Source organism: Somniosus microcephalus, unplaced genomic scaffold (assembly GCF_052327205.1).
Source record: "Somniosus microcephalus isolate GS21.2 unplaced genomic scaffold, FLI_Smic_1.0 unresolved_chr5, whole genome shotgun sequence".
NCBI lineage: Eukaryota > Metazoa > Chordata > Chondrichthyes > Squaliformes > Somniosidae > Somniosus > Somniosus microcephalus.
Genome location: NW_028225183.1, coordinates 51449600 through 51469519, shown reverse-complemented (window position 1 = coordinate 51469519; position 19920 = coordinate 51449600). Strand labels below are relative to the sequence as shown.

The 19920-nt window shown below is 45.1% G+C and overlaps 1 protein-coding gene across 1 annotated transcript; it reads left to right on the top strand.

Annotated features, from left to right (window-relative positions):
• The first annotated feature begins 17588 nt into the window (after positions 1-17588).
• On the top strand, positions 17589-18667 carry LOC147088268 (putative G protein-coupled receptor 139). Its single transcript, XM_085977951.1, has one exon. It carries the CDS (start codon positions 17666-17668, stop codon positions 18497-18499), a length of 834 nt encoding a protein of 277 aa, XP_085834077.1. The 5' UTR covers positions 17589-17665; the 3' UTR covers positions 18500-18667.
• Positions 18668-19920: the final 1253 nt, after the last annotated feature.

Sequence of the window (19920 nt, the reverse complement as noted above, 5' to 3'; positions counted from 1 at the left end):
GGATAGTGCGGGAAGGTGGATTTAGGGATAGTGCGGGAAGGTGGATTTGGGGTTTGTGTGGGAAGGTGGATTTGGGGATAGTGCGGAAGGTTTATTGGCGTAAGCGCATGAAGGTGGATTTGGGGTTAGTGCAGGAAGGTGGATTTGGGGTTAGTACGGGAAGGTGGATTTAGGGATAGTGCGGGAAGGTGGATTTGGGGTTTGTGTGGGAAGGTGGATTTGGAGATAATGCGGGAAGGTGGATTTGGGGTTAATGCGGGAAGGTGGATTTGGGGTTAGTGCGGGAAGGTGGATTTGGAGTTAGTGCGGGAAGGTGGATTTGTGGTTACTGTGGGTAGTTGGATTTGTGGTTAATGCGTGAAGGTGGATTTGCGGTTAGTGCGGGAAGGTGGATTTGGGGTTAGTGTGGGAAGGTTGATTTGTGGATAGTGTGGCAATGTGGATTTGGGGTTAATGCAGGAAGGTGGATTCGGTGTTAGTGTGGGAAGGTGGATTTGGGGTTTAGTGCAGGAAGGTGGATTTGGGGATAGTGCTGGTTGGTGGATTTGGGGTTAGTGCGGGAAGGTGGATTTGGGGTTAGAGCAGGAAGGTGGATTTGGGGTTAGTGCGGGAAGGTGGATTTGGGTTTAGTGCGGGAAGGTGGATTTGTGGTTAGTGCGGGAAGGTGGATTTGCGGTTCGTGCTGGAAGATGGATTTGCGGTTATTGCGGGAAGGTGGATTTCGTTTTTGTGCAGGAAGTTGGATTTGGGTTTAGTGCAGGTGTGTGGATTTGGGGATAGTGCGGGAAGCTGGATTTGGGGTTAGTGCCGGAAGGTGGATTTGGGGTTAGTGAGGGATAGTTAATTTGGGGATAGTGTGGGAAGGTTGATTTGGGGAGAGTGTGGGAAGGTTGATTTGGGGATAGTGCGTAAGGCTTATTGGCGTAAGCGCATGAAGGTGGATTTGGGGTTAGTGCAGGAAGGTGGATTTGGGGTTAGTGCGGGAAGGTGGATTTGGGGATAGTGCGGGAAGGTGGATTTGGGGTTTGTGTGGGAAGGTGGATTTGGAGATAATGCGGGAAGGTGGATTTGGGGTTAGTGCGGGAAGGTGGATTTGTGGTTAATGCGTGAAGGTGGATTTGCGGTTAGGGAGGGAAGGTGGATTTGGTGTTAGTGTGGGAAGGTTGATTTGTGGATAGTGTGGCAATGTGGATTTGGGGTTAATGCAGGAAGGTGGATTCGGTGTTAGTGTGGGAAGGTGGATTTGGAGTTTAGTGCGGGAAGGTGGATTTGGGGATAGTGCAGGTTGGTGGATTTGGGGTTAGTGCGGGAAGGTGGATTTGGGGTTAGAGCAGGAAAGTGGATTTGGGGTTTGTGCGGGAAGGTGGATTTGGGGATAGAGCGGGAATGTGCATTTGGGGTTAGAGCAGGAAGGTTGATTTGGAGTTAGTGCGGGAAGGTGGATTTGGGGTTGCTGCGGGAAGGTAGATTTGGGGATAATGCGAGAAGGTGGATTTGGGGTTAATGTGAGAAGTTTGATTTGGGTTTAGTGCGGGAAAGCTGATTTGGGGTTCGTGCTAGAAGGTGGATTTGGGGTTATTGCGGGAAGGTGGATTTGTTGTTATTGCTGGAATTTGGATTTGGTTTTAGTGCAGGAAGTTGGATTTGGGGTTAGTGCGGGAATGTGGATTTTGGAATAATGCAGGAAGGTGGATTTGGGATAGTGAGGAAATGTGGATTTGGGTTTAGTGTGGGAAAGTAGGTTTGTGTTTAGTGCGGGAAAATGGGTTGTGGGTTATTGCGGGAATGTGGATTTGGGGTTATTGCGGTCGGTCAGTTACTGTGTGCTCAGTAAGGATGTGTGCAGTAGGTGAGTTACTGTTTGCTCAGTCAGGATGTTTGCTGTAGGTCAGTTACTGTGTGTTCAGTCAGGATGTGAGCAGTAGGTCAGATACTATGCGCTCAGTCAGGATGTGTGCAATAGGTCAGTTACTGTGTGCTTAGTCAAGACGTGTGCATTAGGTCAGTTCATGTGTGCTCAGTCAGAATGTGAGCTCTACTTCAGTTACTGTGTGCTCCATCAGGTTTTGTTCATGTGGTCATTTCCTGGGGCTTCGGTCATGCTTTGGTAATTTGTGCAGTTTCTGGTGTTCTCATTCAGGATTTGTGCAGTATGCCAGTTTCCGTGTGCTCTGTCAGAATGTGAGCAGTAGGCCAATTACTGTGCACTCATTCAGGATGTGTGCATTAGGTCAGTTATTATGTGCTCTGTTAGAATGTGTGCAGTCGGTCAGTTAATGTGTGCTCCATCAAGATGTGAGCAGTAGGTCAGTTATTGTGTGCTCAGTCAGGCTGTGAGCAGTAGGTCAGCTGCTGTGTGCTCAGTCAGGATGCATGCATTCGTTCAATTACTGTGCGCTCAGTTAGCGTGTGAGCAGTTGGTCATTTATTTTGCACTCAGTCAGGATGTGCGCAGAAGGTCACTTACTGTGTGCTCAGTCAGGATGTGTGCAGCAGGTCAGTTACTGTATGCTCAGTCAGGATGTGAGCAGTAGGTCATTTACTGTGTGCTCAGTTAGGATGTGTGCAGTAGGTCAGTTACTGTATGCTCAGTCAGGATGTGCGCAGGAGGTCACTTACTGTGTGCTCAATTAGGATGTGTGCAGTAGTTCATTTACTGTGTGCTCAGTCAGGATGTGCGCAGTAGGTCATTTGCTGTGCGCTCAGTCAGGATGTGTGCAGTAGGTCAGTTACTGTATGCTCAGTCAGGATGTGAGCAGTAGGTCATTTACTGTGCGCTCATTCAGGATGTGAGCAGTAGGTCAGTTGCTGTGTGCTCAGTAAAGATGTGTGCAGTAGGTCATTTACTGTGCGCTCAGTCAGGATGTGAGCAGTGGGTCAGTTACTGTGCGCTCAGTTAGGATGTGAGCAGTAGATCTTTTACTGTGTGCTCAGTCAGGATGTGAGCAGTGGGTCAGTTACTGCGCACTCAGTCAGGATGTGAGCAGTAGGTCTTTTACTGTGCGCTCAGTCAGGATGTGAGCAGTAGATCATTTACTGTGCGCTCAGTCAGGGTGTGAGCAGTGGGTCAGTTACTGTGCGATCAGTCATTATCTGAGCAGTAGGTCAGTTACTGTGTGCTCATCAGGATGTGAGCAGTAGGTCAGTTACTGTGTGCTCATCAGGATGTGAGCAGTAGGTCAGTTAATGTGTGCTTATCAGGATGTGAGCAGTAGGTCATTTACTGTGTGCTCAGTCAGGATGCATGCAATAGGTCAGTTACTGTGTGCTCAGTCAGGATGTGAGCAATAGGTCAGTTTCTGTGTGTTCAGCCAGGATGTGAGCAATAGGTCAGTTTCTGTGTGTTCAGCCAGGATGTGAGCAATAGTTCAGGTACTGTGTGCTCATCAGGATGTGAGCAGTAGGTCAGGTACTGTGCGCTCAATTAGGATGTGTGCAGTAGGTCATTTACTGTGTGCTCAGTCAGGATGTGAGCTTTAGGTCCTTTACTGTGCGCTCAGTCAGGATGTGAGCAGTAGGTCAGTTACTGTTTGGCCATCAGGATGTGAGCAGTAGGTCAGGTGCTGTGCGTTCAGTCAGGATGTGAGCAGTAGGTCAGTTACTGTGCGATCAGTCAGGATGTGAGCAGTACAGTTTCCAAAGGGCCATGACCATTCCGAACCGAGATTCAAGTCCAATTTCCTGCCCGCTCCCCGTAACCCTTAATTACCTTTACTTCTAGGAAACTATCTATTTCTGTTGTAAATTTATTTAATGATGTAGCTTCCACAGCTTTCTGGGGCATCAAATTCCACAAATCTACCACCATCTGAGTGAAGAAGTTTCTCCTCATCTCAGTTTTGAAAGAGCAGCCTCTTACTCCAAGATTATGCCCCCGAGTTCTAGTTTCACCATCATTGGGAAGATCCTCACCGCATCCACCCGATCAAGCCCTTCACAATCTTACATGTTTCAATAAGATCGCCTCTCATTCTTCTGAACTCCAATGAGTAGAGTCCCAATCTACTCAACCTCTCCTCATATGACCACCCCCTCATCCCCGGGATTAACCGAGTGAACATTCTTTGTACTGACTCGAGAGCAAGTATGTCTTTTCTTAAGTATGGACACCAAAACTGTATGCAGTATTCCAAGTGCGGTCTCACCAATGCCTTGTATAACTGCAGCAATACCTCCCTGTTTTTATATTCTATCCCCCTAGCAATAAAAGCCAACATTCAATTGGCCTTCTTGATCACTTGCTGCACCTGCATACTAACTTTTTGAGTTTCGTGCACCAGGACTCCCAGATCCCTTTGTACTACAGTACTTTCCAGTTTCTTGCCATTAAGATAATAACTTGCTCTATGATTTTTCCTGCCAAAGTGCATAACCTCACACTTTCCAGTATTGTATTCCATCTGCCAAATCTCTGCCCACTTACTTAGCCTGTCTATGTCACTTTGCAGGTTTTTTATGTCCTCCTCACTCACTACTTTCCCTCCCATCTTTGTATCATCTGCAAACTTTGATATGTTAAACTCGCTCCCCTCCTCCAAATCGTTAATATAGATTGTAAAGAGTTGAGGACACAGCACTGACCCCTGCGGAACACCACTAGTTACTGATTGCCAGTCTGAGAATGAACCATTTAACCCAACTCTCTGCTTTCTGTTAGAGAGGCAGTCCTCCACCAAAGCTAGAATATTACCTCCAATCCCGTGATTTTTTATCTTGAGCAATAATCTTTTGTTTGGCACCTTGTCAAATTCCTTTTGGAAGTCTAAATAAACTACGTCCACTGGTTTTCCTTTATCCACCCTGTATGTTACTTCCTCAAAGAACTCAAGCAAATTTGTCAAACATGACTTCCCCTTCTTGAAACCATGCTGATTTTGTCCTATTAAATTATGTTTATCCAAATGTCCCGTTACTGTCTCCTTAATAATGGACTCTAACATTTTACCAACCACAGATATTAGGCTAACAGGTCTATAGTTTCAAGCCTTCTGACTACTACCCTTTTTAAATAAGGGAGTTACATTAGCAGTTTTCCGATCTGCCGGGACCTTTGCTGAGTCCAGGGAGTTTTGGAAAATTATTACCAATGCATCCACAATCCCTACCGCCACTTCCATCAAGACCCTAGGATGTAAGCCATCAGGTCCAGGGGATTTCTCCGGCTTGAGTCCCATTATTTTAGCAAGTACCACTTCCTTAGTGATTTTAATCGTATTTAGCTCCTCTCCCCCTCGAGCCCCCTGTTTGTCCAGTGTTGGGATATTTTTTGTATCCTCTACCGTAAAGACTGATACAAAATATTTGTACAACGTTTTTGCCATCTCCATGATTCCCACCATTAATTTCCCGGTCTCATCCTCTAAGGGACCAACATTTACTTTAGCCACACTGTTTCCTTTAATATAACTATAGAAACTTTTGCTGTCTGTTTTTATATTTTTTGCTAATTTACTTTCATAATCTATCTTCCCTTTCTTAATCAATCTTTTAGTTATTTTTTGCTGCCTTTTAAAGACTTCACAATCTTCTATCCTCCAACTAGATTTGGCTACCTTATATGCCCTTGTTTTTAGTCGGATACTATCCTTAATTACTTTACTTAGCCACAGATGGCGATCTTTTCTTTTACGCCCTGTTTTCCTCAGTGGAATATATTTTTTTTGCAAGTTGTAAAATAACTCCTTAAATGTACACCACTAATCATGTACCATCTTACCCTCTAATCTATTTTCCCAGTCCACTCTAATCAATTCTGCTCTCATACCTTCATAGTCTCCTTTATTCAAGCTCAGCACGCTTGTTTGAGATCCAACCTTCTCACCCTCTACTTGAATATGGAATTCAACCATGTTATGGTCACTCATTCCAAGGGGTCCTTTACTAGGACATTTTTAATTAATCATGTCTCTTTACACAGAACCAAATCTTGATCAGTTGAACAGTTTCTGGGATATCGGTCAGATTGTTTTCATGTGGAGAGTTTCTACGATTTCAGTCAGATTGTGGTTATTTTGTTTAGTTTATTGGTGCACGATCAGGTAGTTGTCATTTGGTCAGTTACAGGGTGCTTGGTTAGAATCTGCTCGTGCGGCCAGTTTCTGTTCAATTTTGTTGATGTGAAGTGGTCAGTTTTATTTAATTGATCGTGTTATTTAAGCTATACCTCAATGAGTTGTGGATGTCGCTGGGAAGACAATCCTTTATTGCCACTCCTCAATTGCCCTTGAGAAGGTGGTGGTGAGCTAACATCCTGGACTGCTGCAATCGGTGTTGTGAATGTACTCCCACAGTGCCGTTAGGCAGGGAGTAGCAGGATTTTGGCACAGCGACAATGAGTCAATGGCGATATTTCCAAGTCAGGATGTTATGTGACTTGGATGGGAAATTGGAGGTGGTTCTCCCATGCGTCTGCTGCCATTGTCTGCCAAGGTGGTAGAGGTTTTGGCTTGGGAGATGCAGTGGAAGAAGCCTTGACGAGTTGCTGCAGTGAAGCTTGTAGATAGTATGCATTTTTATATTCATTCACTTCATTCAAATTCCCCAGCTGCCGTGGTGGAGATCTGAACTCATGTCTCCGGATCATTAGTCAGGCCTCGGGATTACCAATCCAGTATCATAACCAATAGCTACATTACCCCACAGCCAAATTGCAGCCACGTTGAATGATTAAGGTGGTGAATTGTGTGCTTATCAATCAGGATCCTTTGAACTGGATGGTGTTGAGCTGTATTGGTTTGAGGTGCTGTATTAATTGCATGTGCTACATTGGGTTGCGGTGCTGCATTAGTTTGAGCTTCTCCATTAGTTTGAGGTTCTCTATTAGTTTGAGGTTCTCTATTAATTTGAGGGGCTGTATTCGTTTGAGGGGCTGTATTCGTTTGAGGGGCTGTATTCGTTTGAGGGGCTGTATTCGTTTGAGGGGCTGTATTAGTTTGAGGGACTTCATTAGTTTGAGGTGCTGTATTAGTTTGAGGTGCTGTATTAGTTTGAGGGGCTGTATTAGTTGGAGGGGCTGTATTAGTTGAGGTGCTGTATTGGTTTGAGGGGCTGTATTGGTTTGAGGGGCTGTATTATTTTGAGGGGTTTTATTAGTTTGAGGGGCTGTATTAGTTTGAGGTGCTGTATTGGTTTGAGGGGCTGTATTGGTTTGAGGGGCTGTATTATTTTGAGGGGTTTTATTAGTTTGAGGGGCTGTATTAGTTTGAGGTGCTGTATTGGTTTGAGGGGCTGTATTAGTTTGAGGGTCTGTATTAGTTTGAGGGTCTGTATTAGTTTTAGGGTCTATATTAGTTTGAGATCCTGTATTAGTTTCAGAGGCTGTCTTAGTTTGTGGTGCTTTATTATATTAACGTACTGTATTAGTTTGAGAGGCTGTAATAGCTTGAGGGGCTGTATTAGTTTGATGCGCTTTATTAGATGTTTTATTTTTATTTGGTTTAATAGATTCATTAGTTTTAGCGTATATATTGGTTTGAGAGGTAATGGTCGTTTAGGACCATGGGCAAAATTAAGAGCGCAGCCCCAGCCCAGAGTGCTGCACTGAGAGGGCACTCTAACATTTACAGTTTGATTACTGAATGAACACAACAGCATGAAGGACATCACAGAAACAATATGAGATATGAGATGTACTGAAGGTGTTTGAAACAACAAACCTAGTGCTGGGAGAACACAGCTTGCAATTTCCATTGGTTAATTAATATGATCAGAATTCTCAAGTCTTTGGGGTTTTCAATTTAAAACTCAGCGCTAAATATATTCCATTATAACAGGGAATTAACTTGGCTGTTGTAACTTGTTTGTTCAACCTTTTAACAATGTTGCAACCTCAATCTCCCCGTGGAGATCACGCAGGGTATAAATGAAAGGCTGTGGGATTCGGCTCAGAGTATAATTCAGAGAGATTGCCTGCAGCACGGACACATCGCTTCACACGGAAAATGTATCACACATTTGAGAGTGTCCAGAAAATATATTACATGATCCTTGCCGTCATTGGAGTTCCTGGTAAGTGATAATAACCATTGAAGTTGTGTAAATCTGTGTGTGAGCTGTTCTCTGCTTTAGCTCTCTGGCTGATAATGTTACATGCTCGTCTAGTGGACATAGTTTTACAGACGTGCGATCAATGTTTGGTAATTTCGTTAAGTCTAGTGTCTTGACACAACCTGTTTAATGCCATTTCCTGAACTGAAAATATACCTGTTTGTAGCTCACAGACTCTCTGAATGATCAAGTTATTGCCGTTAGTGTAATATGATGTACAGTTAAATCAGTCCTCATTCCGGGAAATGTCTCTGAGAAATGGTGTTAGTGCAATGGTCTGTCACTGTAAAATTGTACTAAGTGTGGGTCACTAACCAGAGTGGAACACCTGACCCCAGTGACTATGTATTACTTGGAGTATCTCTCACTGTAGAATTTTACTGAGTGTGGGTCACTAACCAGAGTGGAACACCTGACCCCAGTGACTATGGGTTACTTGGAGTATCTCTCACTGTAGAATTTTACTGGTGTGGATCACTAACTGGAGTGGAACACCTGACCCCGTGACTATGGATTACTTGGAGTATCTCTCACTGTAGAATTTTACTGAGTGTGGATCACTAACCAGAGTGGAACACCTGACCCCAGTGACTATGTATTACTTGGAGTATCTCTCACTGTAGACTTTTACTGAGTGTGGGTCACTAACCGGAGTGGAACACCTGACCCCAGTGAATATGTATTACTTGGAGTATCTCTCACTGTAGAATTTTACTGAGTGTGGATCACTAACTGGCGTGGAAGAATTCAGTTCGACTTTTTAATCACTATTTTAGGTGACTGATTTCTCCCCTCCATTTGTTTTATGAAGTGCAGCTCGGAACAGAGTGTAGAGCTGCGAGTTTGGTGAGAGAGGGAGTTCGGCGAGGGAGCTGTTCCTTTCTTTTTCTATCTTTGTCAGCTTCCAGGAGAGCAGGAGTTACAAAGCTTTACAAGAGGGTACAGAGAGCCAGCGGACGTTCGGCTCAATGGCACCACCCCGCTCCCGCTCCCCGCATTTGGAGAAAAATAAAAGGTGACATCACAGCAAAAAGGTTAAGGGATTGGTTGGTGAGTATTTTGCTCACTGCCCTTATCATTTAAAGCCAAGAACATTTATTAGTAATTGTGAGGTTTCAATAGTACTAATTTGTATCATTAACAAATCTTATTAAAAGTAGTATCGTTTATTAATTAATAAAAATAAAGTAATTAAACCTCTATAATTAATGCAGGGCAGGTGATGTGTGGCGACTGCAGTACGTGGGAGCTACTGGATGCGTGATCCAGGATGAGCACATCTGCGGTAAGTGTCTGCGGCTCGAGGAGCTTCGGCTCAGAGTTGATGAGCTGGAGGCCGAGCTGCGGAAACTGCGATGCATCAGGGAGGGGGAAAGTTATCTGGCCACTTTATTCCAGGAGGCAGTCACACCCCTTAGGATAGTGTCTTCTGATTTGGTCAGTGGTCCAGGGCATGAGTATGTGACTGCGAGTGAGGCAGGTATGGGGATCCAGGACGTGGAGGAGCCTCAGCCTTTGCAATTGTCCAACAGGTTTGAGCTTCTTGTGAAAAGTATGGATGAAAGTGGTGGCTGCAGGATGGATGAGCAAACTGACCATGGCACCGAGATACAGGAAGCCGTTCAAGCGGGGGTAGTTAATAGGAATGTAGCAGTAATTTGGGACAGCATAGTCAGGGAATAAAAACAGTTCGCTGCGGCCAAGAGTGAGATTACAGACAGCTGTGTTGCCTGCCCGGTGACAGGGTTCGGGACATCTGCTCTGGGCTGGACAGGAACTTGCAGGGTGAGGGGGAGGAGCCAGTGGTCGTGGTCAATGTAGGTGCCAACGATATAGGTAGTACTAGGAAAGAGGTTCTGCTGAGAGAGTATGAGCAGCTAGGGGTTAAGCTAAAAAGCAGAACATCAAGGGTAACAATATCTGCATTATTACCCGAGCCACGAGCAAATTGCCATAGCGTAAATAAAATAAGAGTGATGAATGCGTGGCTGAAAGCCTGGTGTGGGAGAAATTGGTTTCAATTCCTAGGGCACTGGCACCAGTAGTGGGGAAAGTAGGATATCTATATTTGGGTCGGTCATCACCTGCACTGTGCTTGGACCAGTGTTCTGGCGAGTCGTATAATTAGGGTAGTAGCGAGGGCTTTAAACTAAATATTGGGGGCATGGGATCAAATTAGGGAAGATGTTGTAATTTAAAGATTAGAGACAAGGCAATAGAAAAAGATATTAACGTGGAAAATGTTAAACAGACAGTGACAGAAATTATAGAGAGTACACAGCTAAGAGTAAATCAACAGATAAGGCTAGAGGTTACAAAAGTAATATAAAGACAAAACTAAAGGCACTGCATCTGAACGGAATTAGCATGCGAAACAAAGCAGATGAACTGAAAGCGCAAATAGAAATAAATAAATCTGATTTGATAGCCATTACAGAAACATGGCTGCAGGGTTATGTAGATTGGGACCTGAATATTGAAGAGCACATGATATTTAGGAAGGCCAGGAAGGTGGTAAATGTTGGAAGGGTGGATCTGTTAATTAATGATGGTATTAGCACTATAGAGAGTGATGACTTAAGTTCAGGAAACCAGGATGTAGAAGCGGTTTGGGTAGAGATGAGAACTGATAAATGCAAGAAGTCACTTGTGGGAGTGGTGTACCGGCCAGCTAACAGTAACCACATGGTAGGATGGAGTATAAAGGAAGAAATAATGGGAGCTTCTCAGAAGGGTTCAGCAATAATCAGGGGATTTTAAACTGCATATAGACTGGAAAAATCAGACGGGCAAAGTTGGCATCGATGAAGAGTTCTTGGAATGTTTTCTGGATAGTTTCTTACAAAATCACGTTCTGGAGCCAACCAGAGAGCAGGCTAAATTAGACCTGGTGTTCTGCAAGGAGATAGTATTAATCAATGACCTCATAGCGAAGGCGCCCCTAGGTAGCAGCGATCATAATATGATTGAATTTTACAATCAGTTTGACAGAGAGAAGAGTGGGTCCAAGACTTGTAATTTAAGCTTACATAAGGACATTTAAGAGTGCATGAAAGCAGAGCTAGTTAAAGTGAACTGGCAAATTAGGTTAAGGGATAGATCAATAGAGTTGTAGTGGCAGACAATTAAGGGGATGTTTCAAAATACACACAATATATGCAATCGAACGAGAAAGGAAAATATCAAGGGGAGGAACCACCGTCCGTGGTTAACTAAAAATTTTAAGACAATATTAAACTTAAAGAAAAAGCTGAAACTTGCGCAAAGATGGGTGGCAGGATTGGACAGAATGTAAAAAACTGCAAAGAATGACTAAAAGATTAATAAGGAGAGAAAAATTAGTGTACGAGTGAAAGCCAGCTAGAAATATAAAAACAGATAGTAGAAGTTTTTATAGATATTTATAAAAGAAAATATTTAACAAAGTTAGCATTGGTCCTATAAAAAGTGAGGCTGGGGAATTAATAACGGATAATAAGGAGATGGCTGTTGAATTGAACAGGTATTTTGCATCGGTCTCCACTATAGCGGATACAACTAAAATCCCAGAAATAGCTGAAATCAGGAAATGGAAGGGAGGGAGGAAATCAAGATAATTATAATCACCAGGGAAGTGGTACTGAGCAAATTGTTGGAGATGCGGTCTATCAAGTCCGCGGGCCTGATTGACTTCATCCTAGGGACTTAAAAGAAGTGGCTAGTGAGATAGTTGATGCGTTGCGTTTAATTTTTTTAATTTCCCTAGATTCGGGGAAGGTTCCATTAGATTGGGAAATAGCGAATGTAACTTTATTCAAAATGGAAGGGAGACTGAAAGCAGGAAACTATAGGCCAGCTAGCTTACCATCTGTCATAGGAAAGATGTTAGAAACGATTATTAAAGGTGTTGTAGCAGGGCACTTCGAAAAGTTCAAAGTAATCAGGCATAGTCAACATGGTTTTGTGCAAGGGAAATCATGTTTAACAAATTTATTGGAGTTGTTTGAGGAAGTAACATGTGCTGTGGATAAAGGGGAAACTGTGGATGTACTGTCCTTAGATTTCCAGAAGGCATTTGTTAAGGTGCCACATCAAAGGTTATTGCAGAAAAGAAAAGCTCATATTGTAGGGGGTAACATATTGGCATGGATACAAGATTGGCTAGCTAACTGGAAACAGCGAGTAGGCATAAATGGGTCATTTTCTGATTGGCAAGATGTAACCAGTGGTGTGCCACAGGGATCAGTGCTGGGCTTCAACATTGTACATTTGTATAAATGACTTGGATGAAGGGACCGATCGTATTGTTGCTAAATTTGCGAATGCCACAAAGTTAGGTATGACGATACATTGTGAAGAGGACATTAGAAGGCCATAAAGGGATATAGATAGGATAAGTGAGAGGGCAAAGATCTGGCAAATGGAGCATAATGTGGGAAAATGTGAAGTTGTTCATTTTGGTGGCATAGTGGTTAGCACTGTTGCCTCACAGCGCCAGAGACCCGGGTTCGACTCCGGCCTCGGGTGACTGTCTGTGTGGAGTTTGCACATTCTCCCCGTGTTTGCGTGGGTTTTCTCCGGTTGCTCCGGTTTCCTCCCACAGTCCAAAGATGTGCGGGTTAGGATGATTGGCTATGATAAAAATTGACCCTTAGTGTTAGGGGGATTAAATACGTGGGGTTATTGGGATAGGGTGGGATATGTATTGGTGCAGGGGTTACGGGGATCGGGTGGGATATGTGTCGGTGCAGGCTCGATGGGCCGAAATGGCCTCTATCTGCACTGTGAGGTTTCTGTGATTCTGTGAATTGAATACAAAAGTAGAGAGGTTAAGCTACAGTTACACAGGGCATTGGTGAGACCACACCTGGAGGACTGTGTACAGTATTGGTCTCCTTATTTAAGGAAGGATGTAAATGCGTTGGAAGCAGTTCAGAGAAGGTTTGCTAGACCAAAACCTGGAATGGGCGGGTTGTCTTATGAGAAAAGTTTGTGCAGTCTTCGCTTGTATCCGATGGAGTTCAGAAAAGTAAGAGGTGACTTGATTGAAACATATACGATCCTGAGGGGTCTGGACAGGGTGGATGTGGCGAGGGTGTTTCCTCTTCTGCGAGAATCTAGAACTAGGGGTCACTATTTAAAAATAAGGGGTCACCCATTTAAGATGGAAATTAGGAGAAATGTTTTCTCTCAAAGGGCGGTGGATGCAGAGTCTTTGACTATTTTTAAGGCAGAGGTAGATAGATTCTCGGTTAGCAAGGGGGCGAAAGGTTATCGGGGGTGTGCGGGAATGTGGACTAATCGGATGAGCCATGATCTTATTTAATGGCGCAGCAGGCTCGAAGGGCCGAGTGGCCGACTCCTGCTCCTAAATCCTATGTTCGAAATTGATGGCGAAAGAGAATATTTTTGCTTTTGGGTAAAGATGTTTTAAAAATGCGTATGAAGTGAAATGCATTGATATTGAGCTGCAAGAACAGAAACAGGTTTAAATACTTGTCTTACACTAAGAGTAGTTACTGTAAGCACTTCAGTTGTTTTAGTGCTGAATATTCCCCTTCCCCCAACACGTTCCTGTAAGCCTGTGGGTCATGAGTGCTGAATTTCATTATCTGTCTACTAGTCAGGATGAATATTAGGCTGTGGTTTTTGATTATTGCACTTCGGAAACTGATTAATGTTTGACAGATCAGTTCTTATCTATGATTCAGAGGGCTAGAAATTCATCATAGCCTAGGAATGGGCTGTAGCATTAGAAAAGTTGGAGAATTAGTGTCAGGCGCTAATGCTTTAGCGAGCATGCAACATTCATGCACAATGCTCAAATAAATGATTGGAAATCTATTTCAAGTTTTTAACCGCAAGCTCATTGGCGTTACACTCAAAGGGTGGACCAATATCAGTAGGACTCTAATCACAAGTCATGATTGCCGCAGGCTTTTTCTTGTTCTGGAAGGGAAGGATCATTGATGCTGCAGAACTTCATTCTCAGCATGGCTGGCTGTGCAGCTGCCTCAGCAAGCTTCAGCAGGTCAAGGAAAAGGAGTTGGAGGACTAAAGCAGCTGTAGTCATTGCAGATCCATGCCCCAGGGAGAGTGCCTGCAGATTCTGCGATTAAACATTGGAGGCATTGGTGTTCGCTGTGGAGAGATGGATGGCGGTGCACTACCCAGCAAGTGGCAGAAGGCCCTCGCCAGAAGCCTTCTGCACCATGGGTAGGGAAGTAGCGCAGCACGTCTTGGGCAGAACTGTCATCCCCTGGATCCGCACAAAGTGCAGGAAGAAATTTAGCGACTTCACTTGCGTGGACAGGGTGAGTGAATGCTTCTACAAATCTATGTACCGCCATCTGAACCAATCTTCACACTCCACGAAAAGCACCACACCCGCAGCACTCAACCACCAACAAAATCTATCTACCAACACTCACAGCCACATCTCACACCTTGCACACAAAGACACCTATACACCGATGGCAAGCACATCAGCCAATCACATTGTTCCACAATCACTCACACACTTTCCTTTCCTTTCCTTCCTTTCCAAGGTCGTTCAGAACAGGAGGGGGCAGTAGCGCGTATGCGGTGTCCAAGTCGACACCTAAACACTGTCTGCGCTGGAGAAACGAGTGCTGCAGATTATTGGGCGCCAGGTGGCAGATGCCGTGGCCCCCGGCGACGTTGACCCCCTTGGGTACAACAACGGTATATTCTATCCTAATCCTTCTTCCAACATCCCTCTTCCCCCTCACGCCACAAGCCATTCACACATTCCCCCTAATCAGACTGTATGCATGCATTTCTCCCCTTCTGTCCCCTCCCCTCACCTTAGCATGACTCTTGTGCCAGTAAGATTTAAAGTAATGAGCAAGCAGCTGAGCAGCCTGTCCCTGAGGGCACTATACAGAGCGAGGTGGAAGAAGAGGAGGAGGAAGAACACACCGAGTCATTGCCTCTCTCTCCCTTAGGCACCAGCTCAGACACTGGCACTACTCCTTCTTTACAGGCTAGTATAGTCGCCGGATCTGCAGAAGGGAAGGCACCGGTGACGAGTGGGCTGCAGCAAGGTAAGGGGGAAAGGGTAGCTCAGGGCCCATCTCCCAGGAGGGCGAGTTCGACTGGGAGTTCGGCTGCACAGGACTCAGATCAGGACCTCGATGGTGAGGCTGCTAGAAGAATGGTGAAGGGCATGCACAGGGAGATGATAGGTGCAATAGCAAGGTTGCCCGAAATCACATCGGCAATGATAAAGAGCATGGAGGAGTCCACCCACAATCTTGCACAATGCTTTGCACACACCTTGTATCCCATCATTTCCAGTCTGCAAGGAATGGTAGATTCCCAGAGAGACCTTGAGTCCCAGACCCGAAGACGCCTGTGAATGGCAAGCTGGCAGCTTCCATTGCAGCACAGGCAGAACTGACACAACGTTTAGTGCTGTAATGCAGTGTTTTCTTGGTGGTATCCAAACTCAGACAGGTGCCATGCAGTCTCAGCTCTGACAGCTGCCATCGTGGCTGAGTCTATCACTGTCGACCAGAGCTTTCACGATATCTCAGCAGGTCAACAATCTGTGTTCCAACAGATTTCTTGGGATGATGTGGTGCTGCCCCGGGAGAGTGTCAGTGCATCAGTGGAGCAGGAACCTGCTGTCTTCTCCAGAATCACAGCATTCCTGCTCCCACAAATGCCACTAAGCCTTTGCCTGTCATCCAGCCAGCCCAGACAACTGCCGCCCGTGCTGAGGTGGTGCAGTCTCTAGCTGGCCCTTCCAGGCCCAGAGCTGGTTGAGTCGCTCTTCAAGACCATCTTAAGTATCCCGCAGGGAAACTCAGCAGCCTTCCACCAGTCCTGCTGCAGCCACTAGGTCAAAACATCGTAGGAGCACTGGCGTGAGCAAATACACAGTAACGAGAAGCACCCACCGACTGCACAGGCGTGAATAGTTAATTCATTTTTATTAAGTATGTGTTCACTGATTATTCATAAATTTATTCATTAACTTTTGATCCTTGAGTGGTGTCTCTCACTTCTTCTTTGCGCTGTGATATGGCCTGAAGTAAAGATGGTGATGTGGTGAGCAATGGAGATCTGTGGTATACTTCATTCGTATGTCAGTTATTTGAGTTGGTCACGGACCGCCCTTCTGGAAGGCTGATAGAGTGGATGTCTCCTCCCTCTCTCCTGTTGCTCCTCCTCCTCGTCTACCTCCTCGTGGTCCTCATCCTCCTCTTCCTCCTCGAACTCCTCCTCCACATCCTCCTCACCCTCTTCCTCCTCCTGAGGTGCTCCCGTAATCCCAGGTGGCAAGGGCTGGGCTCCCAAGTTGTGGCGCATGCAGCAAACATCAGGAAATGTGACACCCGCTCCAGCAAATACTGGACGGCTCCTCCCGATCAGTCAAGGCAGTGGAACTGTTGCATCAGCATGCAGATGGTCTGCTCGATAATGTTCCTGGTGGCAGCATGGCGCTCATTATATGACTGCTGGGCAGGGGCGTTGGGTCTGCAGAGGGGAGTCATGAACCAGATGGAGAGCAGGTAGCCCTTGTCTCTGACCAGCTAGCCGTGAGCTTGATGTGGTGGCTGGAAGAGTGCGGGCACACCGGTCTTGGGCAGGATGAAGGCTGGTGCGTATATCTGAGGTCCACCCACCATTCTCTGCCAGATTCCCTGGTCACTGGAACCTTCTCCTCTTTTACAGATTTTCCGTCCTTGCCTCCCCCTCTGTTATTCTGCTACAGCCATTTATTCCTGATCTGGTCCAATCTTTTATTTCTTTAATTGTCCTATCTCCCTTGACCAATTATCCATTTTATTCCTGGATCACTTCTGCCCTCCACCCGAGCATAGACCTCTCAATTGTTCTTTCCTCCCCTCCCCTACTTTTCTCTGGCTCTATCATTGCTTTAAAACTGTTAATATCTAATATGTTTCAGTTCTGATGAAAGATAGTCGATGTTAAATGTTAACACTGTTTCTCTCTCCACAGATGATGCCTGACTTGATGTGTGTCCACATCATTATCTGTATTTATCAGAGTTACAGCATTCTTAATATTGTGCTTTTGATATCGACCAGGCGGGTTCGGTAGGCAGGGTATAGTTTTGTCGTTGACAGCTTCCCTGCATGAAGTCAGCAGGATTGGCCAGCTTGGGTTTCAGTCGGGGGGGGAGGAATCTGGAGAAGATCGCAGGACCAAGTCCATGGCCCTGAGATGCTGGGTGGCCGATCCTGGGTGTTTTTCCGATCCCCCCGGCCCCGGGGGGTGATGGCTGTCCAATACCAGGGTGTGATCTGATCCCTGAACACGGGAAGGGTTCTGCAAATCCGGGGGCGGTCCAATCACGAGCCAGGATGGTAGTCCGATTTATCTGTTAAACTCGGAAGCAGGTGGTCTGGATGCGGGTTGTGGTCGGATGGAGATTTAAACCTGATAATCTCCGACCCGACTAAAAAACAACCCGTTCTTGGTTATAAAATACGGCCCATATTCTCTGGGCCCAGATACGGAGAATGTTTGATCAGTAGTTTGCATTCTCTTTTCCCTGCTCTTTTTTTCAGTTAATTTAGTGGCGATTGTGATCCTGTCCCGGGGAAAGTGTGGGCTCTCCACCTGCACCACTCGCTATCTGGTGGCGATGGCAGCGGCAGATCTACTGGTCATCATCACTGAGGTCATACTGAACCAGATCAATTGGTATTATTTCCCAATGTGTTTCCTGGTCATCACTCCTGTGTGTAGTGTTCGCACTGTCCTGGTCGGTGCAGCCACAGACTGTTCTGTCTGGTTCACCGTCACTTTCACCTTCGATCGATTTGTGGCCATTTGTTGCCAGAATCTGAAAACAAAATATTGCACTGAGAAAACTGCGACTGTGGTTCTGGCAACAACCTGCATTCTGCTCTGTTTAAAAAACGTTCCCTTCTACTTTATATTTAAACCAGGAGAGATAATCGACAATGTGCCATGGTACTGTTACGTAAAACCAAGCTATTATTCTGAGCCCGGTTGGGTCGAATATGACTGGCTTGACACAATTTTAACTCCATTGCTCCCATTCGCTTTCATTTTGTTGCTCAACGCTCTGACAGTCAGACACATTTTAGTGGCCAGTCGAGTCCGTAAGGTACTGAGGGGTGAGAGCAAGGGAGAGAATCGCAGTGACCCAGAGATGGAGAGCAGAAGGAAGTCTGTGATTTTACTCTTCACCATATCTGGCAGCTTCATACTTCTGTGGTCGGTATATGTAATATATTTCATATACTATTACATTAGAGGTGTAGATTCCAATTATCACAATGATTCTATATCTATCTTTAATGAAGTCGGATATATGCTGCAGAATTTAAGTTGCTGCACAAACACATTTATTTATGGGGTGACCCAGTCCAAGTTCAGAGAGCAGTTGAAGAGTGCGGGGAAATATCCGGTTGCCTCAATTATTCAATTAATTAAGAAGCAGAACAACTGAGCGCAGCCCAGATTCGGGTCCCAGTGTTTCCAGCCCATAAATCTAATACTTACCCCAGAATGCCATCAACTGTATTACATCAGGAATCGCTGGTGATCTGAAAATAGAACCATCGGCGGGGCAAGCACTTTTTTTTAGAACGCAGCAACATTTCTGACTGAGAGTTCTCACCTTGTCTTTCGGAACAGGACCACTAGCTTTTTGCATATTTAGTGCATCATTTCACTTGCAGCTTCCAGAGTAAGAGCAACGTCAATAGGAAGGCAGGCAGAGCTGAGCGGTAGTTCTGGTGCTTATATTAAAAGATTAAGCAGCACTGAAACCGGATATTCGGCCCAACTAGTCTGTGCTGCTTATTGTGCTCCTCACGAGATTCCTTCCATTGGGTCCACCTCATCTCAGCCTCTCAGCAAAAACATCTTACATTTATACAGCGTCTTTAACGGAGTAAAATATCCCAAGGTGCTTCACAGGAGGTTACAGAACAAAGGTGCGGTAGAGAGCCAGTAATGTATAGGGGTGGATCCCAGAGCTTAGTGCCGAAGATTGACAGCTGCAGTTTGTTGGCAGCAATAAGTGTAAGAAGTAGATTCCCGTCCCTGAACTGTCACAGAACTTCCTGCTCCTACATTGATTTGCAATGTATTGACAGAAAGTTGTTTTTGTTGTATCTGTTGGGGGATCTGTAACAGCAAATTTTAGCCAACCAATGAGAACAACCTTCAATTTATTTTACATGTTGTTATTTAATGTGTACTGAATTTTTTTTTGCTGTTCATATTCCACACTTCTGCTAAGTAATTTTCAGCCTCTGATCTCACTCTGTACTCCGGGCAGTCACTGAGTGGATAACTAGTGCCTGGCCCTGCTGTATTCTAACAGTAATGTGGTATTACTTTGTTCTTTTTGTCCAAGTTACTTTGTGAGTTTTGAAGAATTAAGAATAAAGATTATTGATTTGATTTGATTTGACATGAAATTGGTCATTTTCTTCTGAACTATTGATAGCTAGGAAAGTAAATGTTTTATTGTAAAAAAAAGTTGGAAATATCAATTTATTTACCGCCTGTCACAAACTTGGAACGTCCCAAAGTGGTTTTGCAGCCTCGGGTCAGGAGTCACACGCGGCACACATTGGGCGTGGGGCTGGAGCCGGAATCCGTGTTCAAAAAGCACCAATCACTGACATGATTGTGGCGTCATCCACCACAGGGCAAAAGGCAACAGCTGGCGGCCAAGTTTGTATCACCTATAGACGGCCAGGTTTGTGTTAACAACAGCCGGCATCTTTGTGTCACCTGCAGACGACCGTTTCTCTGTGACCTGCAGGCGACCGTGTTTCTGTCACCTACAGAAAGCCAAATTTGTGTCACTTACAGATGGTTATATTTGTGTAAGCTACAAACAGCCATGTTTCTGTG

What these genes read in the sequence shown, in the direction of transcription:
- LOC147088268 (XM_085977951.1), top strand. Translation starts at nt 17,666, where the DNA reads ATGGCAGCGGCAGATCTACTGGTCATCATCACTGAGGTCATACTGAAC.